Source organism: Babylonia areolata, chromosome 33 (genome assembly GCF_041734735.1).
Source record: "Babylonia areolata isolate BAREFJ2019XMU chromosome 33, ASM4173473v1, whole genome shotgun sequence".
Lineage (NCBI taxonomy): Eukaryota > Metazoa > Mollusca > Gastropoda > Neogastropoda > Buccinidae > Babylonia > Babylonia areolata.
The window spans coordinates 13,727,340-13,747,339 of record NC_134908.1 but is presented as its reverse complement, the minus strand read 5'-3'; the positions used below and the strand labels follow the sequence as shown (position 1 = coordinate 13,747,339).

Genomic DNA, 20,000 nt, shown 5'->3' with positions numbered 1-20,000 from the left:
AAGGATAATACAGTGCATAACGACAGTGCATAACGACAGTGCATAACGACAATACAGTGCATAACGACAGTGCATAACGACAGTGCATAACGACAGTACAGTGCATAACGACAATACAGTGCATAACGACAGTACAGTGCATAACGACAATACAGTGCATAACGACAGTACAGTGCATAACGACAGTACAGTGCATAACGACAATACAGTGCATAACGACAGTGCATAACGACAGTGCATAACGACAGTGCATAACGACAATACAGTGCATAACGACAGTGCATAACGACAATACAGTGCATAACGACAGTACAGTGCATAACGACAATACAGTGCATAACGACAATACAGTGCATAACGACAATACAGTGCATAACGACAGTGCATAACGACAATACAGTGCATAACGACAGTGCATAACGACAGTGCATAACGACAGTACAGTGCATAACGACAATACAGTGCATAACGACAGTACAGTGCATAACGACAATACAGTGCATAACGACAGTACAGTGCATAACGACAATACAGTGCATAACGACAATACAGTGCATAACGACAGTGCATAACGACAGTGCATAACGACAGTACAGTGCATAACGACAATACAGTGCATAACGACAGTACAGTGCATAACGACAATACAGTGCATAACGACAGTACAGTGCATAACGACAATACAGTGCATAACGACAATACAGTGCATAACGACAGTGCATAACGACAGTGCATAACGACAATACAGTGCATAACGACAATACAGTGCATAACGACAGTGCATAACGACAGTGCATAACGACAATACAGTGCATAACGACAATACAGTGCATAACGACAATACAGTGCATAACGACAGTGCATAACGACAATACAGTGCATAACGACAGTGCATAACGACAATACAGTGCATAACGACAATACAGTGCATAACGACAGTGCATAACGACAGTGCATAACGACAATACAGTGCATAACGACAGTACAGTGCATAAGGATAATACAGTGCATAAGGACAATACAGTGCATAACGACAGTGCATAACGACAGTGCATAACGACAGTACAGTGCATAACGACAATACAGTGCATAACGACAGTACAGTGCATAACGACAGTACAGTGCATAACGACAATCTTGTCGCAGGCGACAATAAATACCTGGCGGCACTTTGTGCCTCCACAGAATCAGTGGCTTTCAGCGCGGTGCTTGATGTCTGCACTGTGTGGCTGGCAGTGAACACGGCACGTGATCCACTGGAGCCAGTGTTGGGCTGTACAGTACACGTGTGCTGTGTGCGTCTGTGGTTTGAAGTTTGTGTGCGAAGTTTGTGGAAAGTTTATGGAAAGTTTGTGTGAAAAACAGCCACCTCCCGTGACCTTCCATCGGATGAGGTCAACGTCTTGAGCCGTTCTTCCTGTGTTTTCCGTGAAAAGTGAACCGTGTCCTCCTCGCCACCTCTCACCCCCCCTCACCACACCTTGTGCATAAACTGTGTGGAAATCAGCAGGCCACACCTTGTGCATAAACTGTGTGGAAATCAGCAGGCCACACCTTGTGCATAAACTGTGTGGAAATCAGCAGACCGCGCCTTTTCGAAAAATTTTGAAATACAGCGTACCAAGCGTAGGTGCCACAGTGTTTATTTCAAAATTCAAACTGATCTCTTGCACACTCAAACAGAGTAGTTTTGTCTGTCTGTATGCTTGCACACATAGATGGATGGATTGGTGGATATCCTGTTTACGTTTTGGTAGAGTTTGTGCCAAAACCATTTGATGGAAGATGATTCATTTCTGTCAGACCTGAACTGCATTTCCAGTGATCAACATCCGGCCAATGTTTATTTTCAGACTTTACACGTTCTACAAATTAAAAATGTTCACCGACATATTTACGTAAACATACACGCAATCACACACACACACACACACACACACACACACACACACACACACACACACACACACAGCTTTCTTCCCAGTAGCGTGGTGGTGGTGACCCGTGAGCACTGATTACGTACCAGTGCCAACCACCCGGGGTAGGACAGGGTGGATTAGGAGATGTTGGAGGTGGGGCGGTCAGCACTGAGAACTTAACCCCGCAGGTTCTCAGGTACTGCCGCTTGACCCCCTGACCTCCGTGCAAGACGTGAACCACGTGACCCTGAGAGGTCATCCAACAGATCGTTCACCTCCACTCACTGCTCGGCCAGGTCCCACTGAACACGTCTCTGACAGACATAGCCAGGTCCCACTTAACAGGTCTCTGACAGACATAGCCAGGTCCCACTGAACAGGTCCCTAACAGACATGGCCAGGTCCCACTGAACACGTCTCTGACAGACATAGCCAGGTCCCACTGAACACGTCTCTGACAGACATAGCCAGGTCCCACTCAACAGGTCTCTGACAGACATAGCCAGGTCCCACTGAACAGGTCCCTGACAGACATAGCCAGGTCCCACTGAACAGGTCCCTGACAGACATGGCCAGGTCCCACTGAACACGTCTCTGACAGACATAGCCAGGTCCCACTGAACAGGTCCCTGACAGACATAGCCAGGTCCCACTGAACAGGTCCCTGACAGACATGGCCAGGTCCCACTCAACAGGTCCCTGACAGACATAGCCAGGTCCCACTGAACAGGTCCCTGACAGACATAGCCAGGTCCCACTGAACAGGTCCCTGACAGACATGGCCAGGTCCCACTGAACACGTCTCTGACAGACATAGCCAGGTCCCACTGAACAGGTCCCTGACAGACATGGCCAGGTCCCACTGAACAGGTCCCTGACAGACATGGCCAGGTCCCACTGAACACGTCTCTGACAGACATAGCCAGGTCCCACTGAACAGGTCCCTGACAGACATGGCCAGGTCCCACTGAACAGGTCCCACTGAACAGGCCCCACTGAACAGGTCCCTGACAGACATGTCCAGGTCCCACTGAACAGGTCTCTGACAGACATGGCCAGGTCCTACTGAGCAGGTCTCTGACAGACATGTCCAGGTCCCACTGAACAGGTCTCTAACAGACATGGCCAGGTCCACTGAACAGGTCCCATTGAACAGGTCTCTAACAGACATGGCCAGGTCCACTGAACAGGTTCCACTGAACAGGTCTCTAACAGACATGGCCAGGTCCACTGAACAGGTCCCACTGAACAGGTCTCTGACAGACATGAACAGGTCCCTGACAGACATGGCCGGGTCCCACTGAGCAGGCCCCACTGAACAGTTCCCACTGAACAGGTCCCTGACAGACATGGCCAGGTCCCACTGAACAGGTCCCTGACAGACATGGCCAGGTCCCACTGAACAGGTCCCTGACAGACATGGCCAGTACGGCTTCCTGTCTGTTGAACATGGCAGGCCGGGCCCTGTGATTACTGTTACTTCCACTCCCTGCCTCTTACAGAGGGAAGGTCGTCAGCTGAGGATTACACCCCAGGTGGGCTGCTGGCTAATTGCTCTGAATCTGGGTGGTCAGATATAATTAGGAGCAGGCGTCAGTGGGGGTGGGGGGTGGGGGTGGACTGGGTGGTATGCCAGGCATCCCTCACGTACCCTGGTGGTTTCAGCTGTACACGTTCACTGACAATGAGACACCTGGTGTGTGGGAACACATGGGACAGATAAAGCCAGGGACCGCCCCCATACCGTACTGACATACATCTCTGTAAGATAGATAGATAGATAGATACATAGATACATAGATAGACAGACAGACAGATAGATAGATAGATAGATAGATAGATAGATAGAGACTTGTCATCTACGATTCTGTTGATAATTTTCCCCTTTTTCCCGTGTGTCCAAAAGATGGAAAAAAAAGCACTACGGTACAGTGGAAACCAGCTGTACAAAATGACCCAGGTTACATTTAGTTTGTAACTGGAATAATCCACCGTGTATTTCAAGCTTTGGTGTTGGACTTTTCGAGAACTGAAGGACTCGGCAGTAGTGACTACAGCGGTGTTGACAGGGGGAGCCGGGCCCAGTGGTGATACACCTGGCCAGGCGGCCTGTGTCCACGGGCTCACGTTCAAGTCTCATACGGACCGGAATCTTTATTCCCCCTCCCCCCCTCCATTAGACCTTGAATAATGGTATGGGTGCTAGTCTTTCGGATGAGACGACAAACCAAGTTCCGTGTGCAACATGCACCTAGCGCACGTAAAAGAACCTCTGGCAACACCTTCAAAATTCAGTGAAAACAAAACAAACAACAACAAAAAACGCACTTTGGTTGTAAAACACAAACGCACACACACACACACGCACGCACGCACGCACACACACACACACACACACACACATACACACACACACAAACGCGCGCGCACGCACGCACGCACGCACGCACGCACGCACACACACACACACACACACACAAGACATGATGCAAACAACAGCAAAAAACAACAACCGCTCTTTGATAGTAAAACACACACACACACACACACACACACACACACACACACACGAGAAGAAGAAGAAAAAGAAAAGGAAAACGAGTGGCGCTGTACTGTGGCGACGCGCTGTCCACGGGGAGAGCATCCCGAATTTCGCATAGACAAGTTTGTAATGACAAAAAGTATATAAAAAAAATTCAATACAATACAATACGATACACTAAATTACACCACATTACACTATACAATACAATACAATTCAATACAATACAACACTACACTACACTTCGGTACAACACAACACAACACAACACAACACAACACAGTGGGTGAGGCCTCAAACAGGACTGGCCACGTGTCAACAGTGTGACGGGTTGCTGTCTTTCAGTCGTCCTGCCTGAAGCTGAAGGTGTACAGTGTCAGTGACCTGTTTGCCCGGCCATCACAGGGAGCTTCTGCACGTCTGCTGTGCGTTTACTTCTTTTTCTCCTATCTCCTCCTTCCTTCTTGTGTCTGAAGGAGAACGTTCTCCTGTCATTGCAAGTCAACATGCCCATCTTCAAAGGGCTCAGGTTGTCCAGGAATGAGCAGGTAAAATTAATATATGCATGTGGATGGGTGGTGGTGGTGGTGATTGTGTGTGTGTGTGTGTGTGTGTGTTGTTCAGTGTTAAGTTTACAAAGAGTTACAGGAAACAAGGAGTGTTGGGAGCGTGTTTCAAGTTAGAAGGAAGGGTTGTGTGTGGGGGGCGGGGTGCGGAGGGAGAGGGGGGGGGGTGTGTGCGTGTAGTGAACAGGGTATGGGAAAGATGTGTGTGTGTGTGTGTGTGTGTGCGTGCGTGCGTGCGTCAGTGTGTGTGTGTGTGTGTGTGTGTGTGTGTGTTTAGCGGCTTTTCCTTCTGTTGGTTATATATATATATATATATATATATATATATATATATATATATATATATGTGTGTGTGTGTGTGTGTGTGTGTGTGTGTGTGTTAAGTATTATTTATTGATCTATTTTAAACACGTGGTTAGACATAGGAGTGTTCATCTGATGACCGCTGCAGCAGGTGTATTGGGTCAGCGTGTCAGTGGCCATTTGGCCTATCAGGTAGGGGTATAGCCTACCAGACAAGTGCATCTGCCTCCTCCACCACCACCACCCCCCATCCCCCCTCACCCACCCCCCCCCCCCGGTCCCCTCCCTCCCCTCACGGACCTACCCACCGTAACTGTTGAGTGTCTGGTGGATTTAAAGATGGTTTGGTTTTGTTGTTGTTGTTTTGTTTAGGTGGAGGGGAGGTGGGTGTGAGGGTGTGGGTGTTCAATGAAAGACTGCGGTGTGCTGTCTTGGGGTTCGTTAGCGTTTTTTTCATTCTTTCTTGTAACTTTCCTCTGTCTGTCTTTCTTTCTTCCTTCTCTCCGCCCTTCTTCCCCCCTCTCTTTTTAGCTTTCTTCCTTCTCTCGGCCCTTCTTCCCCCCTCTCTTTTTAGCTTTCTTCCTTCTCTCGGCCCTTCTTCCCTCTCTCTTTTTAGCTTTCCTCCTTCTCTCGGACCTTCTTCCCCCCTCTCTTTTTAGCTTTCTTCCTTCTCTCGGCCCTTCTTCCCCCCTCTCTTTTTAGCTTTCCTCATTCTCCCGGCCCTTCTTCCCCCCTCTCTTTTTAGCTTTCCTCCTTCTCCCGGCCCTTCTTCCCCCCTCTCTTTTTAGCTTTCTTCCTTCTCTCGGCCCTTCTTCCCCCCTCTCTTTTTAGCTTTCCTCCTTCTCTCCGCCATTCTTCCCCCCTCTCTTTTTAGCTTTCTTCCTTCTCTCGGCCCTTCTTCACCACTCTCTTTTTAGCTTTCTTCCTTCTCTCGGCCCTTCTTCCCCCCTCTCTTTTTAGCTTTCTTCCTTCTCTCGGCCCTTCTTCACCACTCTCTTTTTAGCTTTCCTCCTTCTCCCGGCCCTTCTTCCCCCCTCTCTTTTTAGCTTTCCTCCTTCTCCCGGCCCTTCTTCCCCCCTCTCTTTTTAGCTTTCTTCCTTCTCCCGGCCCTTCTTCCCCCCTCTCTTTTTAGCTTTCCTCCTTCTCTCCGCCATTCTTCCCCCCTCTCTTTTTAGCTTTCTTCCTTCTCTCGGCCCTTCTTCACCACTCTCTTTTTAGCTTTCTTCCTTCTCTCGGCCCTTCTTCACCACTCTCTTTTTAGCTTTCTTCCTTCTCTCGGCCCTTCTTCACCACTCTCTTTTTAGCTTTCCTCCTTCTCTCGGCCCTTCTTCCCCACTCTCTTTTTAGCTTTCTTCCTTCTCTCGGCCCTTCTTCCCCCCTCTCTTTTTAGCTTTCCTCTTTCTCCCGGCCCTTCTTCCCCCCTCTCTTTTTAGCTTTCCTCCTTCTCCCGGCCCTTCTTCCCCCCTCTCTTTTTAGCTTTCCTCCTTCTCCCGGCCCTTCTTCCCCCCTCTCTTTTAAGCTTTCTTCCTTCTCTCGGCCCTTCTTCCCCCCTCTCTTTTTAGCTTTCCTCCTTCTCCCGGCCCTTCTTCCCCCCTCTCTTTTTAGCTTTCTTCCTTCTCTCCGCCATTCTTCCCTCTCTCTTTTTAGCTTTCCTCCTTCTCTCGGCCCTTCTTCCCCCCTCTCTTTTTAGCTTTCCTCCTTCTCTCCGCCATTCTTCCCCCCTCTCTTTTTAGCTTTCTTCCTTCTCTCGGCCCTTCTTCCCCTCTCTCTCTTTTTAGCTTTCCTCCTTCTCTCCGCCATTCTTCCCCCCTCTCTTTTTAGCTTTCTTCCTTCTCGCGGCCCTTCTTCCCCTCTCTCTTTTTAGCTTTCCTCCTTCTCTCCGCCATTCTTCCCCCCTCTCTTTTTAGCTTTCTTCCTTCTCTCGGCCCTTCTTCCCCACTCTCTTTTTAGCTTTCTTCCTTCTCTCGTCCCTTCTTCCCCACTCTCTTTTTAGCTTTCTTCCTTCTCTCGGCCCTTCTTCCCCACTCTCTTTTTAGCTTTCCTCCTTCTCTCGGCCCTTCTTCCCCACTCTCTTTTTAGCTTTCTTCCTTCTCTCGTCCCTTCTTCCCCACTCTCTTTTTAGCTTTCTTCCTTCTCTCGGCCCTTCTTCCCCCCTCTCTTTTTAGCTTTCCTCCTTCTCTCGGCCCTTCTTCCCCCCTCTCTTTTTAGCTTTCTTCCTTCTCTCGGCCCTTCTTCCCCCCTCTCTTTTTAGCTTTCTTCCTTCTCTCGGCCCTTCTTCCCCACTCTCTTTTTAGCTTTCTTCCTTTCTCTGCTTTCTTTCATTGACTTCATTTATTTCTTCTCTTTTCTTTTGTCCAGTTCTTCCTTCTTTCCCTTCATTTTGTTTCTATTTCTTCCTTTCCCTCTTCCCTTCTTTCTATCTTTCCGTCTTCCTAGCTCCCCGGCTTCTTTTCTTTCTATACACATTCATTTCTTTTTCTTTCTTTTTTTCTTTCTTCCCTTCTCCCTTCTTTCCCCTCATTTTGTAGTTCTTCCCTTCTCTCTTCTGTCGTCCTTGTTTCATCACCTCCTTTCTGTCTGTCTGTCTGTCTGTCTGTCTGTCTAGGCTTCTTCGTCAGTCTTTGTTTCTGCCTTCCCTCCTCTTTCTCTCTGTCTTGTTTCTCTCTCTCTCTCTCTCTCTCTCTCTCTCTCTGTCCATCTCTATCTATCTCTGTCTCTGTCTCTATATGTTTGTGACTTTCTGTCTCTCTCCCTCTCTCCCCAGCCACTCTCCCCCTGTCTCCCTGTTGAGGGCAGTAAACAGCAGCTGTGTGATCTGACGCACACCAACACCGACAGACAGCCGGCGTCATTACACTGGGATTGGAACCCACAGCCTGTCACCACTCATGTCTTGACACTGACCAAACTGCACACCTGTGGCTGGAGAGAGAGGGGGGGGGGCAGAAAGGAAAGAGAGAGACAGAGAGAAAAGATAGGGGGGCGGGTAGACGAGAAAGGGGAAGAGAGAGAGGGGAGGGGGGAGATAGAGACATAGAGATACTGAGGGGGGGGTGGGGAGGGGGTAGACGAGGAAGAGAGAGAGGGAGGGGGGGGGGGGAAGACGAGAAAGAGGAAGAGAGAGAGGGGAGGGGAGGGAAGTATAGAGACAGAGATACTGAGGGGGGCGGGGCGTGGGGGGGGGGGAGAACGAGAAGAGGAAGAGAGAGGAGAGAGGTGGGGAAGATAGAGGAGAGATACTGAGGGGTGCGGGCGTGGGGGGAGACGAGAAAGAGAAGGAGAGAGTGGAGAGAGGTAGGGAGATCTGAGAGAGATACTGAGGGGGGGCGGGACGGGGGGGGGGAGACGAGAAAAGAGGAGAGAGGAGAGGAGTGAGGTAGGGAAGATGAGAGACAGAGATACTGAGGGGGGCGGGGGGGGGGGGGGGGAGGACGAGAAAGGAGGAAGAGAGAGGAGGAGAGGAGGTGATAGGGACAGAGATAGCTGAGGGGGCTGAGGGGGGGCGGGGGGGGAGGGACGAGAAAGAGGAAGAGAGAGGAGAGAGGTAGGGAAGATAGACAGAGATACTGAGGGGGGGCGGGGGGGGGGGGAGACGAGAAAGAGGAAGAGAGAGAGGAGAGAGGTAGGGAAGATAGAGACAGAGATACTGAGGGGGGCGGCGGGGGGGGGGGGGGGGGGAGACGAGAAGAGAGAGAGAGGAGAGAGGTAGGGAAGATAGAGACAGAGATACTGAGGGGGGCGGGGGGGGGGGGGGGGGAGACGAGAAAGAGGAAGAGAGAGGAGAGAGGTAGGGAAGATAGAGACAGAGATACTGAGGGGGGCGGGGGGGGGGGGGGGAGACGAGAAAGAGGAAGAGAGAGGAGAGAGAGGAAGATAGAGACAGAGATACTGAGGGTGGCGGGGGGGGGGGGACGAGGAAGAGAGAGAGGAGAGAGGTAGGGAAGATAGAGACAGAGATACTGAGGGGGGCGGGGGGGGGGACGAGGAAGAGAGAGAGGAGAGAGGTAGGGAAGATAGAGACAGAGATACTGAGGGGGGCGGGGGGGGGGAGACGAGAAAGAGGAAGAGAGAGAGGAGAGAGGTAGGGAAGATAGAGACAGAGATACTGAGGGGGGCGGGGGGGGGGGGGGAGACGAGAAAGAGGAAGAGAGAGGAGAGAGGAAGATAGAGACAGATACTGAGGGTGGCGGGGGGGGGGGGGGGGGGAGACGAGGAAGAGAGAGAGGAGAGAGGTAGGGAAGATAGAGACAGAGATACTGTGGGGGGGGGCGGGGGGGGGGGGGGGAGACGAGGAAGAGAGAGAGGAGAGAGGTAGGGAAGATAGAGACAGAGATACTGTGGGGGGCGGGGGGGGACGAGAAAGAGGAGGAGAGAGAGGAGAGAGGTAGGGAAGATAGAGAGAGATACTGAGGCGGGGGGGGGGGGGAGATAGAGACATAGAGATACTGAGGGGCGGAGGGGGGGATGAAGAGTGAGAGAGAGGGGAGGGATAGAGAGGGAAGGAGGTGTAAAGAGAGATGAGAGATACGGATTGGGACAATGAATTCTGTGCAGGCCACAGCCCTCGTGATGGGGTGTAGCTGAACAGTCATTAGACATAATAATTGTCAATAGTGTCAATTCAACGTCAATTAGTAGTCAACTAACAGTCCTTCAAGAAAGCAATAGATCAAACTTGAATACTTTGTACAAATAAATCAATAGGTCTCTATCTTTGTGTTCGTCATTTGATGCTACGAGTAGACCTAACCGAATACATTGATATTTATAATACTTAACGGTATAATTATATCGAGCTCCCCAAATATACGAAAGAAGAGGAGAGAGGAGAGAGAGATAGATAGATAGATAGATAGATAGTAGATAGATAGATAGATAGTAGATAGATAGGAGGTGGAGAGATTAGAGGAAGGACAGAAAAGCGGAAAAACAATGAGGGGACACACGGAGAGAGAAAGAACCTTTATGGTATTTAGAGTAATGTGATTTTTCCCCCATTTTGAACATCGTTTTCTCTGACTCTTTTCCTCCCCCCTTCCCCACCCTCCCGTTTCTTTGAACCCACGTGACCCCATGTTCCACACACAGCTTCAACATCCCACGTGACCCCATGTTCCACACACCGCTTCAACATCCCACGTGACCCCATGTTCCACACACCGCTTCAACATCCCACGTGACCCCATGTTCCACACACAGCTTCAACATCCCACGTGACCCCATGTTCCACACACAGCTTCAACATCCCACGTGACCCCATGTTCCACACACAGCTTCAACATGTCACGTGACCCCATGTTCCACACACAGCTTCAACATGCCACGTGACCCCATGTTCCACACACAGCTTCAACATCCCACGTGACCCCATGTTCCACACACAGCTTCAACATGTCACGTGACCCCATGTTCCACACACAGCTTCAACATGCCACGTGACCCCATGTTCCACACACAGCTTCAACATCCCACGTGACCCCATGTTCCACACACAGCTTCAACATGTCACGTGACCCCATGTTCCACACACAGCTTCAACATGCCACGTGACCCCATGTTCCACACACAGCTTCAACATCCCACGTGACCCCATGTTCCACACACAGCTTCAACATGTCACGTGACCCCATGTTCCACACACAGCTTCAACATGTCACGTGACCCCATGTTCCACACACAGCTTCAACATCCCACGTGACCCCATGTTCCACACACAGCTTCAACATGCCACGTGACCCCATGTTCCACACACAGCTTCAACATGCCACGTGACCCCATGTTCCACACACAGCTTCAACATGCCACGTGACCCCATGTTCCACACACAGCTTCAACATGTCACGTGACCCCATGTTCCACACACAGCTTCAACATGCCACGTGACCCCATGTTCCACACACAGCTTCAACATCCCACGTGACCCCATGTTCCACACACAGCTTCAACATCCCACGTGACCCCATGTTCCACACACAGCTTCAACATGTCACGTGACCCCATGTTCCACACACAGCTTCAACATGTCACGTGACCCCATGTTCCACACACAGCTTCAACATCCCACGTGACCCCATGTTCCACACACAGCTTCAACATGCCACGTGACCCCATGTTCCACACACAGCTTCAACATCCCACGTGACCCCATGTTCCACACACAGCTTCAACATCCCACGTGACCCCATGTTCCACACACAGCTTCAACATGCCACGTGACCCCATGTTCCACACACAGCTTCAACATCCCACGTGACCCCATGTTCCACACACAGCTTCAACATCCCACGTGACCCCATGTTCCACACACAGCTTCAACATCCCACGTGACCCCATGTTCCACACACAGCTTCAACATGTCACGTGACCCCATGTTCCACACACAGCTTCAACATCCCACGTGACCCCATGTTCCACACACAGCTTCAACATCCCCACTCTCCCTTTCCCTTTACCTCCGTCTTCACCCTCCTCCACCCTCCTCTCTCCTCTCCCTCTTACCCTCTCATCCCCTTTATTACCCACTCACCACCCACACTTCCTCACCCCTCACCCCCTCATCCCTTCACCCCCTCACCCCCTCATCTCTTCACCCCCTCACCCCTCACCGCATGATGGAGAAAGCTCAACTCACACAGCCAGGAAGAGGAAGATAAGGAGAGGAAGATAACTACCACCAAACAGCTGTAGGATCATCACGAGTTCCTTCCCCTTGTTGATGGGGTGATTCCCCCTTCCTCCTCCCCCTGCAGGAGCCGAGTGAAAATAAGCCGGCAGCAGTGAAATGGTTAATGACCTCGTTCGGCCTCCACGCAAAGCCTACCTATCCCTGACTCACGCTAATCTGCTTCAGCAGTGAAGTGGTTAAAAGACGTGAATGGTGTCTGTACGACCTGTAGCACGTAGGGAGAACAACACAGTGATTATGAACCACTGCTGGGAAGCTGGTACACCACAGCCTGGGTACACCTGATCGTCAGAGCGGAAACCGGCAGGTCGTTAGGCATCTTTGGAAGGAGGGGGTCTCGGGGGGAGGAGGGGGTCTCGGGGAGGGATGGGGGTGGGGGGTGGGGGGCGTTGCTAGATCTGTGTGAACACAGTGAAGCGGCGGCTTTTGTTTTGTAGATAAATCATGTGGCATCGTGTTTCATTCGCTTATTTAATGTCTGTGCAGCATATGTATATTACGACAGGGTTTATTTTTGGCTGAGGCTTTCTCTCTGTCTTGTCGAATTCATTGCAATTGTATTGTGACAATTGAAAACAGATCAATTACTGTTTTCAAGCCAACGGACGGAATGGAACAGACCAAACAATGGGAGAGACCAGATCAGTGCCAGACAGAAAGAACACATTTTCTTTTTTATATTAATTGTACCACGTGATCCAAAGGAAATGTTATACATGTGGTTGATTCTACCTTGTGTGTGTGACTGTACTCTGCTGCTGACATTGTGTACTGCTGTGTTTTCTCTGAAGGTTTACATTGTTCATGCGGTTTGAACCATCCTCTTGACTTTTTCTGTATGTTGCTCTTCTTTTCTTGTGTGTAATTAAAAATGGCGAGAAAAAAAGAACCCAACTGAAGAGAAGGTGAAGACCAGGTGTAGCAGGACGGGGTGAGGCAGGACGGGGTGAGGACGGGGTGAGGCAGGACAGGGTGAGGCAGGACGGGGTGAGGCAGGACGGGGTGAGGCAGGACGGGATGAGGCAGGACAGGGTGCGGACGGGGTGAGGACGGGGTGAGGCAGGACGGGGTGAGGCAGGACGGGGTGAGGCAGGACAGGGTGAGGACGGGGTGAGGACGGGGTGAGGCAGGACAGGGAGAGGACGGGGTGAGGACGGGGTGAGGCAGGACGAGGTGAGGCAGGACGGGGTGAGGCAGGACAGGGTGAGGACGGGGTGAGGCAGGAGGAGGTGAGGCAGGACGGGGTGAGGCAGGACGAGGTGAGTCAGGACGGGGTGAGGCAGGACAGGGTGAGGACGGGGTGAGGCAGGACGAGGTGAGGCAGGACGGGGTGAGGCAGGACAGGGTGAGGACGGGGTGAGGACGGGGTGAGGCAGGACGGGGTGAGGCAGGACTAGGTGATGCAGGACAGGGTGAGGACAGGGTGAGGACGGTGAGGCAGGACGGGGTGAGGCAGGACGGGGGTGAGGCAGGACGGGGTGAGGACGGGGGAGACAGGACGGGTGAGGCAGGACGGAGTGAGGACGGGATGAGGCAGGACGAGGTGAGGCAGACGGGGTGAGGGCAGGACGGAGTGAGGGACGGGGTGAGGCAGGACGGGGTGAGGACGGGATGAGGCAGGACTAGGTGAGGCAGGACGGAGTGAGGCAGGACGGGGTGAGGCAGGGCGGAGTGAGGACGGGGTGAGGCAGGACGGAGTGAGGACGGGGTGAGGCAGGACGGGGTGAGGACGGTGTGAGGCAGGACGGGGTGAGGACGGGGTGAGGGAGGACGGAGTGAGACAGGACTGGGTGAGGACGGGGTGAGGCAGGACGGGGTGAGGACGGGGGTGAGGCTGGACGGGGTGAGGACGGGGTGAGGCAGGGACGGAGTGAGATCCGGGACTGGGTGAGGACGGGGTGAGGCAGGACTAGGTGAGCAGGACGGGTGAGCAGGACGGGTGAGGCAGGACGGGTGAGGACGGGGTGTGCAGGACGGAGTGAGACGGGGTGAGGACGGGGTGAGACGGTGTGAGGCAGGACGGGTGAGGACGGGGTGAGGCAGGACGGAGTGAGCGGACTGGGTGAGGACGGGTGAGCAGGCGGAGTGAGGCAGGACGGGGTGAGGACGGGGTGAGGACGGAGGTGAGGCAGGACGGGGTGAGGACGGGGTGAGCAGGACGGGTGTGAGGCAGGACGGGTCAGGACGGGGTGAGGGACGGGTGAGGCAGGACGGGGTGAGGCAGGACGGGGTGAGGACGGGGTGAGGACGGGGTGAGGACGGGGTGAGGCAGGACGGGTGAGGAGGGGTGAGGACGGGGTGAGGAGGGGTGAGGCAGGACGGGGTGAGCAGGACGGGGTGAGGCAGGACGGGTAGGACGGGTGAGGACGGGGTGAGGCAGGACGAGGTGAGGCAGGACGGGGTGAGGAGGGGTGAGGACGGGGTGAGGCAGGACGAGGTGAGGCAGGAGCGGGGGTGAGGCAGGACGAGGTGAGTAGGACGGGGTGAGGCAGGACGAGTGAGGCAGGACGGGGTGAGGAGGACGGGGTGAGGACGGGGTGAGGAGGCGGAGTGAGGACGGGGTGAGGACGGGGTGAGGCAGGACGGGTGAGGCAGGACGGGGTGAGGACAGGGGTGAGGACGGGGTGAGCAGGACGGGGTGAGGACGGGTGAGGCAGGACGGGGGAGGACGGGGTGAGGCGGACGGGGTGAGAGGACGGGGTGAGACAGGAGCGGGGGGTGAGGCAGGACGGGGTGAGGACGGGATGAGGCAGGACGGGGTGAGGCAGGACGGGTGAGGCAGGACGGGGTGAGGCAGGACGGGTGAGGACGGGGTGAGGCAGGACGGGGTGAGGCAGACGGGGTGAGGCGGACGGTGAGGCAGGACGGGGTGAGGCAGGACGGGGTGAGGCAGGACGGGTGAGGACGGGGTGAGGACGGGGTGAGGAGGACGGGGTGAGGACGGGGTGAGGCAGGACGGGTGAGCAGGACGGGTAGCGACGGGGTGAGGCAGGACGGGGTGAGGCAGGACGGGGTGAGGCAGGACGGGGTGAGGACGACGGGTGAGGACGGGTGAGGACGGGGTGAGGCAGGCGGGGTGAGGACGGGTGAGGACGGGGTGGAGGACGGGGTGAGGCAGGACGAGGTGAGGCAGACGGTGAGAGCGGTGAGTCGGAGGCAGGACGGGGTGAGGCAGGACGGGGTGAGGACGGGGTGAGGACGGGGTGAGGCAGGACGGGTGGCGATGAGGCGACGGGTGAGCAGGACGGGTGAGGCAGGACGGGGTGAGGGGTGAGGACGGGGTGAGGCAGGACGGGTAGAGTGAGGCAGGACGGGGTGAGGCAGGACGGAGGTGAGGCGGGTGAGGACGGGGGTGAGGAGCAGGACGGGTGAGGCAGGACGGGGGTGAGGACGGGACGGGGGGTGAGGACGGGTGGGAGGCTAGGACGGGGTGAGCGGTAACGAGGGTGAGAAGGGGTGAGGACGGGAGGTCAGGACGGGTGAGGCAGGGAACGGGGTGAGGACGGGTGAGGCGTAGGACGGGGAGTGAGGAGCGGGGTGAGGACGGGGTGAGGCAGGACGGGGTGAAGGACGGGATGAGGACGGGTGAGGACGGGGTGAGGCAGGACGGGAGGTGAGGACGGGGTGAGACGGGTGAGCAGGACGGGTGAGCGGGGAGGGACGGGTGGAGGACGGGGTGAGGCAGGACGGGTGAGGCAGGACGGGGTGAGGGACGGGTGAGCAGGACGGGTGAGAGGACGGGTGAGGGACGGGTGAGGCTAGGACGGGGTGAGAGGACGGGTGAGGCAGGACGGGTGAGGCAGGTGAGGCAGGACGGGGTGAGGCAGGACGGGGTGAGACGGGACGGGATGAGGCAGGGGTGAGCGGGGTGAGGCAGGACGGGAGTGAGGCGGGTGAGGACGGGGTGAGGCAGGCGGAGTGAGGGACGGGGTGAGGCAGGACGGGGTGAGGACGGGTGAGGCAGGACGGGGTGGAGGACGGGTGAGGCAGGACGGGGTGAGGACGGGGTGAGGCAGGACGGGTGAGGACAGGACGGGTGTGAGGACGGGGTGAGGCAGGACGGTGAGGCGAGGTGAGGCAGGACGTGGGGTGAGGTAGGACGGGGTGAGGACGGGGTGAGGCGAAGGACGGGGTGAGGACGGTGAGGCAGGACGAGGTGAGGCAGGACGGGTGAGGGGGCAGGACGGGTGAGGCAGGACGGGTGAGGGACGGGGTGAGGAGGTGAGGCAGGACGGGGTGAGGCGGGTGAGGACGGGGTGAGGCAGGACGGGTGAGGACGGGGTAGGACGGGGTGAGAGGACGGGGTGAGGCAGACGGGGTAGCGACGGGTGAGGCAGGGAGCAGGACGGGGTGAGGACGGGGTGAGGCAGGACGGGGTGAGAGGGAGGACGGGGTGAGGCAGGACGGGGTGAGGTAGGACGGGGGTGAGGACGGGGTGAGGGCAGGACGGGGTGAGGACGGGGTGAGGCAGGACGAGGTGAGGCAGGACGGGGTGAGGCAGGACGAGGTGAGTCAGGACGGGGTGAGGCAGGACGGGGTGAGGCAGGACGAGGTGAGGCAGGACGGGGTGAGGTAGGACGGGGTGAGGACGGGGTGAGGTAGGACGGAGTGAGGACGGGGTGAGGACGGGGTGAGGCAGGACGGGGTGAGGCAGGACGGGGTGAGGACGGGGTGAGGACGGGGTGAGTCAGGACGGGGTGAGGACGGGGTGAGGCAGGACGGGGTGAGGACGGGGTGAGGCAGGACGGGGTGAGGCAGGACGGGGTGAGGACGGGGTGAGACAGGACGGGGTGAGGCAGGACGGAGTGAGGACGGGATGAGGCAGGACGGGGTGAGGCAGGACGAGGTGAGGCAGGACGGGGTGAGGCAGGACGGAGTGAGGACGGGGTGAGGCAGGACGGGGTGAGGACGGGATGAGGCAGGACTAGGTGAGGCAGGACGGAGTGAGGCAGGACGGGGTGAGGCAGGGCGGAGTGATGGACGGGGTGAGGCAGGACGGGAGTGAGGACGGTGTGAGTCAGCGACGGGGTGAGGACGCGGGTGAGGGCAGGACGGAGTGAGCAGACTGGGAGAGGACGGGGTGAGGCATGACGGGGTGAGGCCAGGACGGGGTGAGGACGGTGTGTGACGGACGGGGTGAATGCAGGACGGGATGAGGACGGGGTGAGGCAAGGACGGAGTGAGACAGGGACTGGGTGAGGACGGGGTGAGGCAGGACGGGGTGAGGCAGGACGGGGTGAGGCAGGACGGGGTGGAGGACGGGGGTGAGGCCAGGACGGGGTGAGGACGGGGTGAGGACGGGGTGAGGCAGGACGAGGTGAGGCAGGACGGGGTGAGGCAGGACGGGGTGAGGCAGGACGGGGTGAGGACGGGGTGAGGACGGGGTGAGGCAGGACGGGTGAGGCAGGGAGGACGGGGTGAGGGACGGGGTGAGGCAGGACGGGGTGAGGCGGGGCGGAGGGACGGGGGTAGGACGGACGAGGTGAGCAGGACGGGGTGAGGCAGGACGGGTGGGCAGGACGGGGTGAGGCAGGACGGGGTGAGGACGGGGTGAGGAGGACGGAGTGAGGACGGGGTGAGGACGGGTGAGGCAGGACGGAGGTGGAGGACGGGTGAGGCAGGACGGGGTGAGGCAGGACGGGGTGAGGTAACGGGGTGAGGAGGACGGGTGAGGCAGGACGGGGTGAGGACGGGGGCGGAGGTGAGACAGGACGGGGTGAGGCAGGAGAGTAGGCAGGACGGGGTGAGGCAGGACGGGTAGGAGGACGGGTGAGGCAGGACGGGGTGAGGACGGGATGAGGCAGGACTAGGTGAGGCAGGACGGGGTGAGGCAGGACGGAGTGAGGACGGGATGAGGCAGGACGGGGTGAGGCAGGACGGAGTGAGGCAGGACGGGGTGAGGCAGGGCGGAGTGAGGACGGGGTGAGGCAGGACGGGGTGAGGACGGTGTGAGGCAGGACGGGGTGAGGACGGTGGTGAGGCAGGACGGGGTGAGGACGGGGTGAGGCAGGACGGAGTGAGACAGGACTGGGTGAGGACGGGGTGAGGCAGGACGGGGTGAGGCAGGACGGGGTGAGGACGGGGTGAGGACGGGGTGAGGCAGGACGGGGTGAGGCAGGACTGGGTGAGGACGGGTGAGGGAGGACGGGGTGAGGCAGGACGGGGTGAGGCAGGACGGGGTGAGGCAAGACGGGGTGAGGCAGGACTAGGTGAGGCAGAACGGGGTGAGGCAGGACGGAGTGAGGACGGGGTGAGGTAGGACGGAGTGAGGACGGGGTGAGGCAGGGACGGGGGTGAGGACGGGGTGAGGTAGGACGGGGTGAGGACGGGTGAGGCAGGACGGGGTGAGGACGGGGTGAGGGACGGGTGAGGCAGGACGGGTGAGGACGGGGGAGGCGGACGGGTGGAGGACGGGGTGAGGCAGGACGAGGTGAGTCAGGACGGAGTGAGGCAGACGAGGTGAGGCAGGACGGGTGAGGCAGGACGGGGTGAGGACGGGGTGAGGTAGGGGAGTGAGGCAGGACGGGTGAGGACGGGGTGAGGCAGGACGGAGTGAGGACGGGATGAGGCAGGACGGGGTGAGGCAGGACGGGTGAGGACGGGGTGAGCGGACGGGGTGAGGCAGGACGGGGTGGGAACGTGCTTAGAGTACACTACGAGTGATTAGCAGGACATGAGCCCGATAACCAATACGGGTGAGGCAGACAGTAGACGCACTAACATGCAGGTGAGAACAGGAATGTACGCTAACATGGTAAGAAACGAGGTGAAGAACCATGGACGAAAGATGACGGATACAGACGGGTGAAGACATGTACGATGAGCAGGTAACGGTGACCAAGCCAGTGGGAACGGGGTTAGCAGACGATGGTAGAAAGACGATGTAGCAGGTACGAAGCGTTACATAGACGGATGATGAGCACGACAACAGGTGACGGAAAGAGTAGAGACAAGGACGGAGTGAGACAGTACGGCTGGTAACGAAGGCATGACATAACGAAGTATGAAGACGGTCACTACATGCAAGGAGGATGATACGCAGGCATGAGCATGGACGGTAGCAACGGTGAGTGAAGAGTAGCTAGGACAGAGATGAAAAGAGACCCTACAACGATAGGCAAGACGGGCTGGTCATCAACATAGCATGAATAGACTGTACCCCAAACCTAGCATGAAAGACAGTAATCAACTTAGCAATGGAAAGACATGTACGGGTGAATGCAGGAAAGTGTAGCCTACGGTAGCAAGAAGACGGTGTAGAACGTGTGAGCATGACGGTGAGGACAATGCATGAAAGGACATGACACAAACGGGTAGCAATGAAGGGTGTACAACGGATTGAGCAATGAAGGATGTACGGTACACCATAGCAGGGAAAAGACATGTACCACTACAAACATTAGCAATGAAAAGACATGTACCGCTACAAAAAAGCCATGTACGCAAAATGAAAAGACATGTTACCACAACAACCAATAGCAATGAAAAGACATGTCCACTACACACATTAGCAATGAAAGACATGTACCGCTACAACCAATAGCAATGAAAAGACATGTACCACTACAAACATTAGCAATGAAAAGACATGTACCACTACAAACATTAGCAATGAAAAGACATGTACCGCTACAACCAATAGCAGTGAAAAGACATGTACACTACAACAATAGCAATGAAAAGACATGTACCGCTACAACCAATAGCAGTGAAAAGACATGTACCACTACAACCAATAGCAATGAAAAGACATGTACCGCTACAACCAATAGCAATGAAAAGACATGTACCACTACAACCAATAGCAGTGAAAAGACATGTACCACTACAACCAATAGCAATGAAAAGACATGTACCGCTACAACCAATAGCAGTGAAAAGAAATGTACCACTACAACCAATGGTAACGAAAAGACATGTACCACTACAACCAATAGCAGTGAAAAGACATGTACCGCTACAACCAATAGCAGTGAAAAGACATG

The 20,000-nt window shown here is 55.8% G+C and overlaps 1 protein-coding gene across 3 annotated transcripts in view; it reads left to right on the top strand.

Moving 5' to 3' along the window:
* The window catches only part of LOC143276779 (neo-calmodulin-like), a 249,390-nt gene that overhangs the window by 85,984 nt on the left and 143,406 nt on the right, over positions 1–20,000 (top strand). The window contains exons 1-2 of one of the 3 annotated variants that reach the window (XM_076581416.1): positions 1,273–1,626; positions 4,807–5,009. The exons of 1 other annotated variant lie outside the window; for it this stretch is intronic. In XM_076581416.1, coding sequence (XP_076437531.1) covers positions 4,968–5,009 — 42 coding nt within the window. In that variant the 5' untranslated portion in view covers positions 1,273–1,626; positions 4,807–4,967. Of the gene's footprint in view, positions 1–1,272; positions 1,627–4,783; positions 5,010–20,000 lie in introns of those variants that run through there. One more of the 3 variants, XM_076581417.1, reaches the window with a different exon arrangement.